Source organism: Gadus morhua, chromosome 16 (assembly GCF_902167405.1).
Source record: "Gadus morhua chromosome 16, gadMor3.0, whole genome shotgun sequence".
Lineage (NCBI taxonomy): Eukaryota > Metazoa > Chordata > Actinopteri > Gadiformes > Gadidae > Gadus > Gadus morhua.
The window spans coordinates 32939194-32952573 of record NC_044063.1 but is presented as its reverse complement, the minus strand read 5'-3'; the positions used below and the strand labels follow the sequence as shown (position 1 = coordinate 32952573).

The following is a 13380-nucleotide window of genomic DNA, read 5'->3' as shown; positions in this document are numbered from 1 at the left end:
TTCAAATATCCATACTATCCGGACTTACTTTACTTGATTTGAGTACGTAGAGCGTTACAATTAAGATTGGGGGAAAATAAGTTTAATGAAAAGACCCGGATGGTGTACTATGGATCGATGTACACTTTTCGTACTCAATGGCAGCCATCTTAGCTACGTAGCGGAAGAGTGTGGAGCCAGGCTGAGCTAAAGCCGAAGCATTTGTCACATAGCCTGCAGTGTACTCATGGAAGTATGGATATTGGAACACAGCATTGCTCTGGTAATAGCAAGGCTAGCGCAAAGCATTTTTCAGAAATCAGCGCATTAAGATAAAGGTAGTTCTGTTGTCACACAAGCTATTTTTGATTTTTGTAATATGGAATTATTTCAGGGGGGAAAATGCAGTGAAAAAATGTATGCACAGTGCGTTCAGGATTAGGACTGATATAGTATGTGTCGGCCTAGGCCTAATCAATTGTGTTTAAATATCTTTAGCATTAATATTATTGCAGTCTATTCTTTTCGTAGGCTACTCTGCTGTTGGCCTTGATGGGGAGATATTTGAACTCTTTTTAACCCCATTTTCCTGTGACATTCCTGCGTCTCCCCCCTTACAGAGCCCATTTCAGCACTGTGTCAGTGGACAGACGTCGTTCGTAGGATTGTAATCCTACGAACGACGTTAGAGCAGTGCACACGCGTTCATGTTAAGAGGTGTTTGTGGAAACGCTCCAAAGAAATTTACGATGGTTTGCATAGGCGTCGATTACGGGGGGGACGGGGGTGACATGTCTCCCACTATTTAAAATACGAATTTTGTCCCCACCACTTTTAAAAAAGTGCAAACCAATTGCAACTGAAAAAATCCCCGCACACTCAACCGAAATCGTCGAGTCTAAAATCATGCGATAGACGCGCACGAAGACATAATTTATTAGATAGGCCTACCTAATAAACCGTTGGAACACACAAGACTGGAACCCATAGCAACGCCGGTAAACAAACCCCGAGAAGCCCAATCCCTATGAGAGCTCCCCACGCTTCGGCCATCCGGAGGCGCACAGAGCATTTGGCTGTGATATTATATAATATGATATACTATTATATATAGAGCTCCGAGAGTCGCAAACGGCAACAATCACTTTCTCCTCGATGCTGCAGTTCACCCCGGACTGCACTGCACTGAGTTTGACGGTTGAACGCTGATTGGCTGTTACGTTACACATGTCACTCAGTGGCCACGCTGTTGAACGCTGATTGGCTGTCATCAAGCGAAATTCGTGTCAAAGTTGAAATATTTCAACTCGAGCGAATTTGTCGCACCACAAATCCTCGTAAACGCGCTCGCCTGTGCACGGCGAAAGTGAGCGCGACAAATCAAAACTAATAAAAAAAAATTGCCCGATACGCGTCTATACGTTCACTTTGTATGGGATCTTGTCGCCCCGTCGCGTGGACGCACTGGAGAAGTTTCAAGGCAGACAGCCAAAATTGAGATTTTTATTCAGAGCTGGCTTAGTCATATGCCTACCAAGCACTAGATGACTCTTAAAATACGTACATATAAACAAGTGTATGCCCTAATCACGTAAATGTCATGCCTGATCACATTGGGTAGAGGTGTTTGCTGCCCTGTCTCCACAGAGACAACGCAGCGATATCATCATGAGCAGTTCTAACTGGAGAGAAAGTGAAATCCGCGAGCTGCTGATCATGTGAGACAAGGTGATGTAGTCGTATTAAACAAAGACGTTGAAAGATGGTGAGATCTACGAGAGAGACGCAGAGGAACTGTCCTTACAAGGCTTTTGTCGGGATAAAAAGCCCTAACCTGTCCCTAACCCAAAGGTGGTCAGTAAAATAAAGAATATGTTGGCGTTTTTGCACTTGTAAATAGTTAATCGCGTTTTTGGCCTACGCTCGGATGTGAAGTCATTCTTTTTTTATGTCTTCATTCATGAAAAAATAAAAACATTCGGGTATATGCAAATTATTCTAAAGAGGTCTAGACTCCGTGTGGAGCCCAGCTTTCTCCAGTGAACCAAGAAAGCCTGAGCCGTGACGAACGGGGGATTTTACCACCTCGGTTTTACATAAGAAACTTGAGATAAGACAGTGAAATCGCCGGGCGTGCCAAGCCTCGACCGTACCGGCTTGGCAGTGTAGAAAGGCCTTATGCTGGAGAGCGGGCAGTAGTGCGCTAAACACACACACACACACCACGGCGGGTGCTGACTGACTGCACACACACACACACACACACACACACACACACACACACACACACACACACACACACACAGGGCCGTAGCACCAAATCCTGGGCCCCTATACTAAAGGTACTGATGGGCCCCCCTGCGCCAGGTTGTTGACGGGGGGGGGGGGGGGGGGAGGGGGGGTCCGGAGCGATTGTTGACGGGGGGGGGGGGGGGGGGGGGGGGGGCGGACTGGCCAAAGGGTAAAAAAGATTATTATTATTATTTATTTTTTTTGGTCATGGGCCCCCCCTCTGCCTTGGGCCCCCCCACAACTGTCCCCTTTGTCCCCGCAGTCCGACGGCCCTGCACACACTCACACACACACACACACACACACACACACACCCACACACACACACACCACGGCGGGTGCTGATTGACTGCGCGCACACACATGCACACGCACATATACACACCATGGCGGGTGCTGACTGACTGCGCACACACACAAACCTCCGTTCCTAGCTTACTCACCGTTAGAAGAGCTGTAGGCGAATTAGCCTCATCAGAGACTCTACTTACGTTAAACAGCAAAATCTCAGTGCTTGACGTCTTAAATCTTTTGTGGACTTTTGTCAACAATCACACAAAAATACGTAATGTTGGGTCGCCGTGGCATAGGCGTCGATTACGCTGGGGACGCGTCCCCACCAGATTTCGTCAAGATTCATTTTGTACCCACCACTTGTAAAAAGAAAAAAGAGGAGTTGAATTATATGGATTGTTACACGGGTCTTCTCAATGCCGTGGAACACTCCGTTCACTTGCATGGGCTCTTCACAACTTCTGGTGGTGAATTATATTTGATTATTCACCGTTGCTAAGTATAATTGACCGCTGTCAAGGAAAACAAAGGACTTTTTACCTCTAATGACGTCTTTGGTATCACTCCTCAAGTAGTCCGGTAACTTTTCAACCCCAGTGTCTTCGGTTGCTAAACAACGTCAACATCTTTGGCGGACTATTCCTCTGCTGATCAACACTATGAATGATGGTAACAAATAAATTGTAAAAAGACACACCATGTGAAGTTATTTTTTCTATGGCAAGTAGCCGTGTAATAAGCGGGATAATGTATAGAACGTCGCCGGTCATTATCGATAACCTGTTGAACTAAATGGGTGTGGTAGGCGACACCACAGGATGCATCTTCAGACCACTGCCACAAAAATAAAGGTAAGATGCGATATTTATTGCTTACGATTTGCTGGTGCTGTGGGGAGGTCATTTTGTGTTTTTTGCGCTCAAGGGGTCGGCTGTTTTAACTTGCAATTGATAGTTGGTGGAGTCAGTCTCTTGTTGACACAAAGTGACTTTTGGTCATTCTTGCTGTGCTTGAATTCTGGAATAATTGTGGGGGGGAGTGCATGAGTTTTGGTCAGCATGCCTGATGTAGGCTAGTTTTGATGGAATGCGTGTTGTGGATTGATAACAGCCAGCTCATGATGTGATACAGCGTTCAGCTGTGCAACAAATATTTTGACGACTTTTGTATTGATGTGTGTAGCCACACGTTTGGCCCTTCTGAACTTAAACATGCAGTTAATTTCCTTTCCTAGCTCCTCTTGTTTATGTTGTTAGCTTAGCCATGTCATGTCACGTTGTCAACATTGGATACATGGAGCAGAACATAGTGGGTCATATGTCCGATGCTTTTTGGAAACGTTTTCTTCATAAAACGTGCCAGACAGATTTTGTATACATTTTATTTATAGTAATTAGCTACATGGGTATGCTGTCTTTCAGAACCTTTTATTACCGGCACTAAAGAGAGAAAAAAGAGTGCATCCTCATTGTACCCAGAACTTCTGAAAATGCACTTCCGAATGCGCCTCTGTCCCCAGCACATTTCAAACCAAACTGACGCCCATGGTTGTTGTATATAGGCCTATAAAAGGGAGATCTGTTTAATTTAATATTGCAGAGTTTCAATAACTCCCGCTCAGCCCCTCACAGCTTACGCGTGACCATGACGAGTGTGTCTCTAACCTTACGGGAGTAGTAGCAGGATTTGATACAATTAAATTCAAAAACGGTTGTGAAAGAAAAAAAGTTCACTGTATTCGGCCCTTTACATTTAAGCTAACAGTAACAGATCTAGATAATCAATATTCTAAAAAAAGAATAATCCTAAATAAATAAATCATATAACTTCAGAATAATCTGGCGGGCCAGACATGGCCCGCGGGCCGCCAGTTGCCAACCCCTGCTCCAGGTGAAAAATGATGGAAGGAGATAGGTCCTAAATCTTCCCAAACCTAAGAAGAATAATAGTTGTGTGCTGCATTCAGCACTCACCTAACAGCATGCTGTCCTTGGTGTCCGCAGGTCCGTCAGAAGCCCCCCGCAGGTCGCAGTGCCCGAGCAGACCCAGCAGGGGACGGGGGGGGCAGCGAGGGCAGCAGCGCCCGCGTCTCTCCGGCTGGCACAGTGCGCGGCCCCAACCCCACTCACTGGAGACCCCCCCTCGCATCCAACTTCAGCCTGGAGGACATCACCGCCCAGCTGGAGAAGGTGAACACCTCCTAGACACCTCTACTGGGGTGCTACTCACCTCTCCTACTCACCTCTCATAGGGTCCTAGTCACCTCTCCTAGGCTCCTGGTCACCTCTCCAAGTCACCTCTAATAGGCTCCTGTCCTAGGGTCCTAGTAACCTCTCCTAGGGTCCCAGGCACCACTCCTAGTCACCTCTCCTAGGGTCCTAGTCACCTCTCCAAGTCACCTCCTAGGGTCCTAGTCACCTCTCCTAGGGTCCTAGTCACCTCTCCTAGGGTTCTAGTCACCTCTCTTAATCAGCTCTCCCAGGGTCCTTCTCACCTCTCTTAGGGTCCTAGTCACCTCTCCTAGGGTCCTTGTCACCTCCTAGTCACCTCTCCTAGGGTCCTAGTCTCCTCTCCTAGGCTCCTAGTCACCTTTTCTAAGGTCCTGGTCACCTCTCCTAGGATCCTAGTATCCTCTCCTAGGGACCTAGTCACCTCTCCTAGGCTCCTAGTCACCTCTGATAGGGTCCTTGTCACCTTCCTAGGTACCTATTCATCTCTTCTAGCCACCTCTCCTAGGCTCCTAGTCTCCTCTCCTCGGGTCCTAGTCACCTCTCCTGGGGTCCTAGTCACCTCTCCTGGGGTCCTTGTCTCCTCTCCTAGGGTCCTAGTCACCTCTCCTTGGGTCCTACTCACCTATCCTAGGGGCCTAGACACCTCTCCTAGGGTCCTAGTCCACTCCTTGTGCAGTTTCCTTCATTCCTTAATAGACCCTTTTACTGTTTGTACACAATGATTACGTAGAACGTATGCACGCGCATTTTGGCAACGGAAGTATGGCGGAGATCAACAGCTTGTCAAGCTATACAAGGGAATTATCCACACAAGATCGCAAATTTTTACAAGTTGACTTTGACAAATGGTGTCCGACTTCAAGATCCGTGTAGTACTATTAATGAGTGGGTTGAAGACATCAGCAAGTGGCCGAATATACAGTGGCCAGATATATATACGTATTTAATAGAGAAACCGAGCGTGTACACCAGAGAGAAATTACGAGCATATAAGTCACTGGATGCTTATGAATACGTTGTCTGTGGTCATGTACAGAACATCAAATACCATGACATAGACTCTGAGTTTTGTGTGGTGAAATCAGAAATCCTCCCTAGTCAAAGACAAGGACACAAGACAACGATGTATGAGGCTTGGGTTATAATCAACCAACGAGAAAACTATGTCCTCACAGCGAATTGCATGGCGGGGTAAGTTGCCTATTATTTGGTGTTGTAGCTAACATAGTTCAGAGCTCTATGATATACGTAATTGTTATGCAAAGATGAATTATGCTTCTGTGTTACTGTCCTTTGAGGTTTAACTTTAAGTGCTTTCCATATCAAAAATGGTATGGTCGACCCCCTCCACCTGCTGGGTCAGGACCGCGCCCAACCCCCTATCCGACCCGTCCGTCTGCAGGGAAAAAGGGAGATCAGGAGCACACAGGACCGACTTTCCACAGAGGGCTGTTTGAATAGCCTCAAACGACACCTGACATGGCTCCGACCATTGTATCTGGGGCCCTCTTTCGGGTGAGGTCAGTCAAGGGGCTGGCCAGGTCGGAGAAGTGTGGTACAAACTGCCGGTCGTACCCTGCCAGCCCCAAAAACCGCCTCAACTCTTTCTTGGTCCTGGGCCGAGGGGAGGTGGCGACCGCTGCGGTCTTCGCGACCTGTGGCCGGACCTTCCCCCCCCCCCCAGGTGGTACCCCAGATATTGGATCTCCCTCCGCCCGATCACGCACTTCCTCGGGTTGGCCCTGAGCCCCGCCCGTCTCAGCGACTGAAGAACGGCCGTCACCTGCCGCATATGCTGTTCCCACGTTCCACTATAGACGACGATGTCATCAATGTAGGCAGCAGCATACGCGGCGTGGGGCCGTAACACCCGGTCCATCAGCCGCTGAAACGTGGCCGGGGCCCCGAACAACCCGAACGGAAGCACCTTAAACTGGTAAAGGCCGAGCGGAGTGGAGAAAGCCGTTTTTTCCCGGGCTGCTGGAGACAGCGGAATCTGCCAGTATTCTGCCACATTCTTCGCGGAGATGTTGCGCAACGGAATTGCTTCCGGGTACCGGGTTGCGTAGTCGATCAGGACTAACACAAATCGATACCCGTGTGCGGAACGTTCTGATGGCCCGATAATGTCCATGCCGACGCGATCAAAAGGGGCTTCCACCAGGGGAAGGGGACGTATGGGAGCCCTGGGGACAGCCGGGGGATTCACCAATTGGCAGGATGCGCACCACCTGCGCACCTCCGCCCGAATCCCCGGCCAATAGAACCGGGCCATTATCCGGTTAAGTGTTTTTTCGTACCCTAAATGGCCCGCCATTGGGTTATAATGCGCCGCCTGGAAAACCATTTCCCGGCGGCTCCTGGGTACCAGCAACTGGGTGACAACCTCCTCACTCTGGGTGTCACGACTCACCAGATAAAGCCTATCCCTAACCACTATAAAGTGTGGGTAAGTCAGCGCCGAGTCTGGCCGGACCTTGCTCCCATCAATAGCAATCACCTGGTCGTTGGCTGAGCTCAGTGTGGCGTCACGAGACTGCTCGAGGGGGAAATCCTCCACCGGTGGGAACCTCTGCGCTGGGACCTCGGGTTGGGATCCCCCACCTCCCCCGATCCCTGAGCAGCGTCGGCCGCCCCCGCCTCGGCGTAGAACACAGCACAAGACTTACATGTCCCTACCGGTCGTGTCCGCACCCCCAAAGTCCCCCTAACAGCCTGTGGAAACCCCGCCCAATCCAACCCAAGAATCAGGGGATGCGTGAGGCTCAAACCATCCGCCACCTTAACAATATGCTTTTTCCCCCCACAACGAATTTCGATAGGGACCAAAGGGTACTCGTGCACATCCCTGTGTATACACCTCACCAAAACGCTCAACGCCTCCACCAATGCCTCGGACCACACCAGACGCTGGTGGATCATGGTCTGCATGCAGCCTGAGTCCAATAGCGCCTTGTGTGTACCCCGCTGAATCCTCACCGGGATACGGTACGCCTCACCGGGACCGTGGGGAGGAGACGGGGCACCGGTGACGCGGACGACCTGACCCACCTCCATTAAAGTTCAAAGTTCAAAGTACTTTATTTGTCATTGCCATAAAGACAACGAGACAGTAGAGGCAACCAGACTTACACAGCTAAATAATAATAAATAACAATCAATAAATAGATTCATAAATATCATACATAAAATAATGATAAAAATAATCAAAGCAATATATCTCCATATCTCCATATTAAGGTGCATCAAGTCTTAGAGTGCAGTCCATGGGGGGCAGGGAGGGCTGGGCCGGGGGCGGGGGGAGATGAAGGGGGGTGGGGAGTGGGGTGGTCAAGCTGTTGAGGAGCCTTATTGCACAGGGATAGAAGCTCTTTGCCATCCTGGAGGTGCGTGCCTTTTTTGATCTGAACCTTTTCCCTGACGGGGGTAACAGGAACAGATGATGGGCAGGATGAGAAGGGTCTGTGAGGATGCGTTTAGAGCGCTGCAGGCAACGGGAGGAGGAGATGGACAAGATGTCGGGCAGCTCTACTCCAATGATCCTTCCCGCTGTTTTAATCAGCCTCTGGATGGCTGCCTGCTCCGCCTTTGTACAGCCGAGTCAGCTGTTCTGTCGGCCCGGTAGACGGTGCGGCCTGCTAGCTGGATAGCTGCGTCTGGTGTGGTGCTGTCTAACCACATCTCGGTGAAGATCATGCAGCAGCAGCGAGTCAAAGTCCTCTGTGCTGTGAGTCGAAGTCTAATCTCGTCCAGTTGATTCCGTATTGAGCGAACATTGGCTAGGAAGATTGAAGGAAGCGGTGGTTTGGATGGGTTAGCCTTTAGCCGAGCTCGTACACCGGCCCGCTTTCCTCGCTTCTGCTTCCGCTCACAGTGCTCCTCTGCCGGCCTGTTGAGGCAGAGCTTTCGCTGGCTAATCTGCGGATCTCGGGAGGGATGGATATCTCGCATGACAGTCGATGTACATTACGATTTATGACCAGGAGCTCAGCACGGCTATACTGTTTTGCCAGTGGAGGGCACATTAGTGTTAAAAAAAAAAAACTATTAAAAAAAAAAAAAGGTTTAGCCGGGAGAGCTGTGTATCCATCGCCATGGCAACCCAAGTAAACAATTACACTAAAATATTAGAGGGCAATCCCGCCGGAAGTGACCAGGCCGCCCGCACCTCCAACACCCCTCCCCTGCCGTCTGAGCGCCCGTCTGCAGAGTGGGGGTGGGAGGTGATTCATGTGCCCGATCCGGAACGGGGACCCTCCCTCTCGCCCTCGGCGCCGGGCTTGGCCTGTCCCACCGTAGGGCAGCTGCACCGGTGCCCGGGACCGGTGTTGGTGGTCGCTGGGCCTTCAGTGGGGGCTGCAAGTGGCTCTCCGCCAGGTCGACCGCAGCGGAGAGGCTCTCGGGCCGGTGGTACCGGTCCCAGGCAGAGGTCCTGGCCGGAAGCCCCTCAGTGAACCTCTCAAGGGCCACCTGCTCCACCACGTCCTCTGCCGAGTTCTGGTCCGGAAACAGCCACCTCCTCTCCTGGTTCTGCAGCTGCTGGGCAAAGGCGAAGGGACGGTCCCCCTCAGCGAATGCTAGCGTCCGGAGCCTGCGACGATGTTCCTCTGGGTAGAGGTCAAGCCGGTCCCGGAAGGCCCTGGCGATGGTCCCATAGTCCCGCTGGGCACCGGCCGGCAGACTGTGGGCTGCAAGATGGGCCTCCCCGGTCAGGAGCGGCAGGAGACGGTGAGCCCACTCCTGCGAGGCCTTCCGGAGACCTCGGCCACCCCCTGAAAAGTCTCTAGGAAGGCCTCAGCGTTGTCTGCCTCCCCCATCTTCGGGACATGGATGTGGGCCACGGCTCCTGCCCCCTCTGGGTTCACCGCCGCTTCCTCCGGAGGCGAGGAGCTCACAAAGAACAGCCCGATCGGCCACCAAGGACTGGGCTAGCTCCGTTCTGTGCGTGCTGTAACTGGCTCTGTCGGTTGGACATCTGGGCCAGATGCCCGAGCAGGGACGTGCACAGGAATTTTGAGGGGCAGTTGCTCTGACCTGAAAAAAGGGCACCCCCCCCCCCCCATGCAGCTCTTTAACCCTGTACTTTGTAGCATGGTCCTCTCATATATGGTGATCAGCACTTAGGCCTACCTGCCCTATGTGCCTCCTCCTGGTCCACATTTTCTGAGTGTCTGGAGGCTTGTGGCTGCTCCTCATCTTAAATTTAATGTAATTATGAAAAATTCCCATTAGTAGGCTAAAATATGAGTCTGATTAATTTATCAATTAGCCTACACAGTATAATTTTCACTATGCAAATTCTCTGTCCCACCTTCTGTTTGGCTTTTTCGTAGCCAACCCTGTAGTGATGTGCTCCTCTTTGCTGCCTCCTTTAGTTGTCTCTCTCTCTCTCTCCTGAATCCTCCTCTTTTCACTGAGCATTTCGGCTTCACTTAACAATAACAAACAATACCCAAAATAGTGATAAGATTTAGGCATGAACCATTTTGAATGAAAGAATTCATGTGATGCATTACTTCCATCATTTATTCTTCTTGTTAAAACGAAATGTTAGAAACTAACTATCAGCAGACATGTAGCATAGTTTGCCTACCAAAAAAAAAGTGTAGACTATAGTGATAACGGGCTGCTTGTCTGCAAGCTAGCTAGCTGTCTGATTATTTAGGCTAAACGTTACGTGGCAAACTGAGCCTGGATTTATGAAGATTGTAATTCATTTCATAAAACGTGATGATGATTGTTTGTTTGTTATACATCTCAAATTCACCTTTTCCGACAACATCAAGGCAGTCGTCTCACAGGTGCCGGTGTTCCGGTCGCGTGCAGCGCTGCAGCTACGTAAAGCAGCTTTCACACGCCGCGTGGCAACTCGCCGCCTCCATTCATTTCAATGAGGGAAGGGCGGCAGAGGGGAGGCGGCAAAAGCGGCTGTTGCCGCGCGGCAGAGTTTGCCCTCCCCCTACTGACTTTCACTCTCAGTGCCCGAACGGAATTGAATGAGGCTACGCTTACTTTATGAAATGTTTCGAGTGGCGATTTTTTTTATCTAGGCCTACATGAAATTCTCCATCCATTAAATGATTAACATTTTTTTTTTTTTTTTTTTTTTTTTTCCTCGGAAGGGCAACGTGAGTCGAGGAGGGCATATGGGCAGTTGCCCAAGCAACCTGAGCAACCCCCCTGTGCACGTCCCTGTGCCCGAGTGTTGACTGGTCCATCTTCTGCGCTCGCCCCACTTTGGGCTCCACTGTAACAGGTTCACAGAGCGCTTGGACACCAGGTTTGCTTTTTCCAACAGAAAGTCATTTTATTTCGATCGCTCAGTCCAACAAAACACCTTAGACGTAAATCATAACTCCGCTCAAAGCGGTCACAGAATGCGTTCCAGGCGATCTCTGGCGGCGATCGCCCCTGTCTCTCTGCTCCCCAATTCTTCCTACTACAAACAAAGCAGGCACAAAAATACACCTTCCCTGATTGGACCTGATCACGGGCACCTGCTCGCAATCAGGTCCAATCCCCCCAGCCGATCAGGTGTGCTCCCAACCGTCCTCTACCTCCCCCTGCAGGCCAGACGTCGCAAGTCCCCCCCCCACAGTTACTTTGAAGCCCATGTCATAACATTACGGAGCAGACAGTATGTTTATTATGTTTTTGAGAAATTTCAGATTTGGGTCATGCTGCAGCCATGCAGCTGCAATATTGTTCAAAGTTGAGCTCTATGTTAGGATGGGAAGGACAGAGAAAGCAGCGGTTACTTCTGGAGTGTGCATGTGGAAAGATATCAGCAGGAAAGAAGTCAGACCAGCTCCATTGAGGGAAAATCTGCTTCCAAAAACCAAAGAGGCTAAGCAGGCAGCTTCCAGCAGCTTCAACATCTGCTTTGATGAGTAGTATCACACCCAGAGGCATGAAATATATATATATATATATATATATATATATATATATATATATATAATTTTTTTTAATAATCAAAGTGTTTTTATTGATTTTCATATTCAAACATCAGACATCCCATACAAAACAAAATAGTAGGACTCAAAACATACATCACAAGTACAGGACAGTACACAGACAGAACAATAACAAGACAGATCCTACTACTAGACATCAGACATACCCACCACCCGTGCAGTCCAGACACTCTCGGGTTAAAAATAAATACATAAATAGAAATGACAACAATAATAATAATAAAAAAAATTAGGGGTTCAGAAGATGCCAATTATGTTGGAGCAGATGAAAACTCACGTTCAAAATAGGAAATAAAAGGCTGCCAGACCTTAGAATATCTCTTAGTGTTGCCCTGCAAAGTAAATCTAAGATGTTCTAATTTTAGGTGTGCCATCACCTCCTCTACCCACCGTTTGTGTGTTGGCGGTGCTGCCTTTATCCAGTTAAATAAGATCAGTCTCCTGGCCAACAATGAAGAGAATGCTATTGCTTTCCTTTGAGCAATCGTTAATTGTGTTTCCCCTGGTGCCACACCAAAAATGGCTGCCAGAGGACCGGGCTCTATATTTTTGTCGTAGATGGATGAGAAGGTTTCAAAAATTTTGGTCCAAAACTCTTTGAGCCTGGGACAAGACCAGAACATATGGCATATGTTGGCTGGCACCTGTTTACATCTAGGGCAAGTCGGATCAGCTCCCTGGTAAATTCTTGCCAGTTTGTCCCTCATGAAATGAAGTCTGTGTAACACCTTAAACTGTATTAATCCATGTCTAACACATATAGAAGAAGAATGTATTAGTTCTACTGCCCCTCTCCATTCATCGTCCGATATTTCCTTTTTATGTAATCAAGGGATGGGGAAGCCACCCTCTGGATATTCACATAAAGCATAGAAACTTTAAGAGTCCTTTAAGAGTCGGGTCCATGTCCAATAGCCCATCTATCCACCCACTCTGTGGTAATTCAAGGGATGAGGAGAATGTCTTTCTCACAAAATCTCGAATCTGAAAGTATCTGAAGTAGTTAGTCGTTAAGGGGATTCCATATTCCTTCTCCAGCTGAGCAGCAGACATAAATACACCATCTTTAAACAGATTTTTAACACATTCCACCCCAGCTCTATACCGTTCCCTAAACGCTACTCCCCCAAGGGCCGGAGAAAACAAGTGATTGCCATAAACGGGAGCAGACAGGAGGGCGTTTCTGTTTTTAAAATGAGTTCTGAATTGGACCCAGATTTTGATAGAGTCACGTACAACAGGGTTTTTTGTGTAAAGGTGTTTGCTTAAGGGCAGAGGAGCACAGACCAGGGAGCGTAGGGATACCGGGCTAGATGCATATCTTTCCATATGTACCCACACTGGGGTTTCATCATCATTTAACTGTGAGACCCAAAACAACAGCTTATGTAGGTTAGCAGCCCAATAATAATGCATATAATTTGGTAGGGCCAGGCCGCCCTCTTCTCTCTGCCTCTCTAGGAACTCTCTTCTTATCCGGGGGACTGTTATTTTTCCAAATAAAGGTAGATGTACATTTATTCAGTTCTTTAAAAAAAAGATTTAGGAATGAAAATTGGTATTGCCTGGAATAAAAACAGGAACCGTGGCATTACAGTCATTTTAAC

General features: G+C 48.8%; 1 protein-coding gene across 1 annotated transcript in view; it reads left to right on the top strand.

Moving 5' to 3' along the window:
• raph1a (Ras association (RalGDS/AF-6) and pleckstrin homology domains 1a) overlaps positions 1-13380 on the top strand; it is a 151030-nt gene that overhangs the window by 37512 nt on the left and 100138 nt on the right. Inside the window, 1 exon segment of the mRNA XM_030381209.1 lies at positions 4569-4754. Coding sequence (XP_030237069.1) covers positions 4569-4754 — 186 coding nt within the window.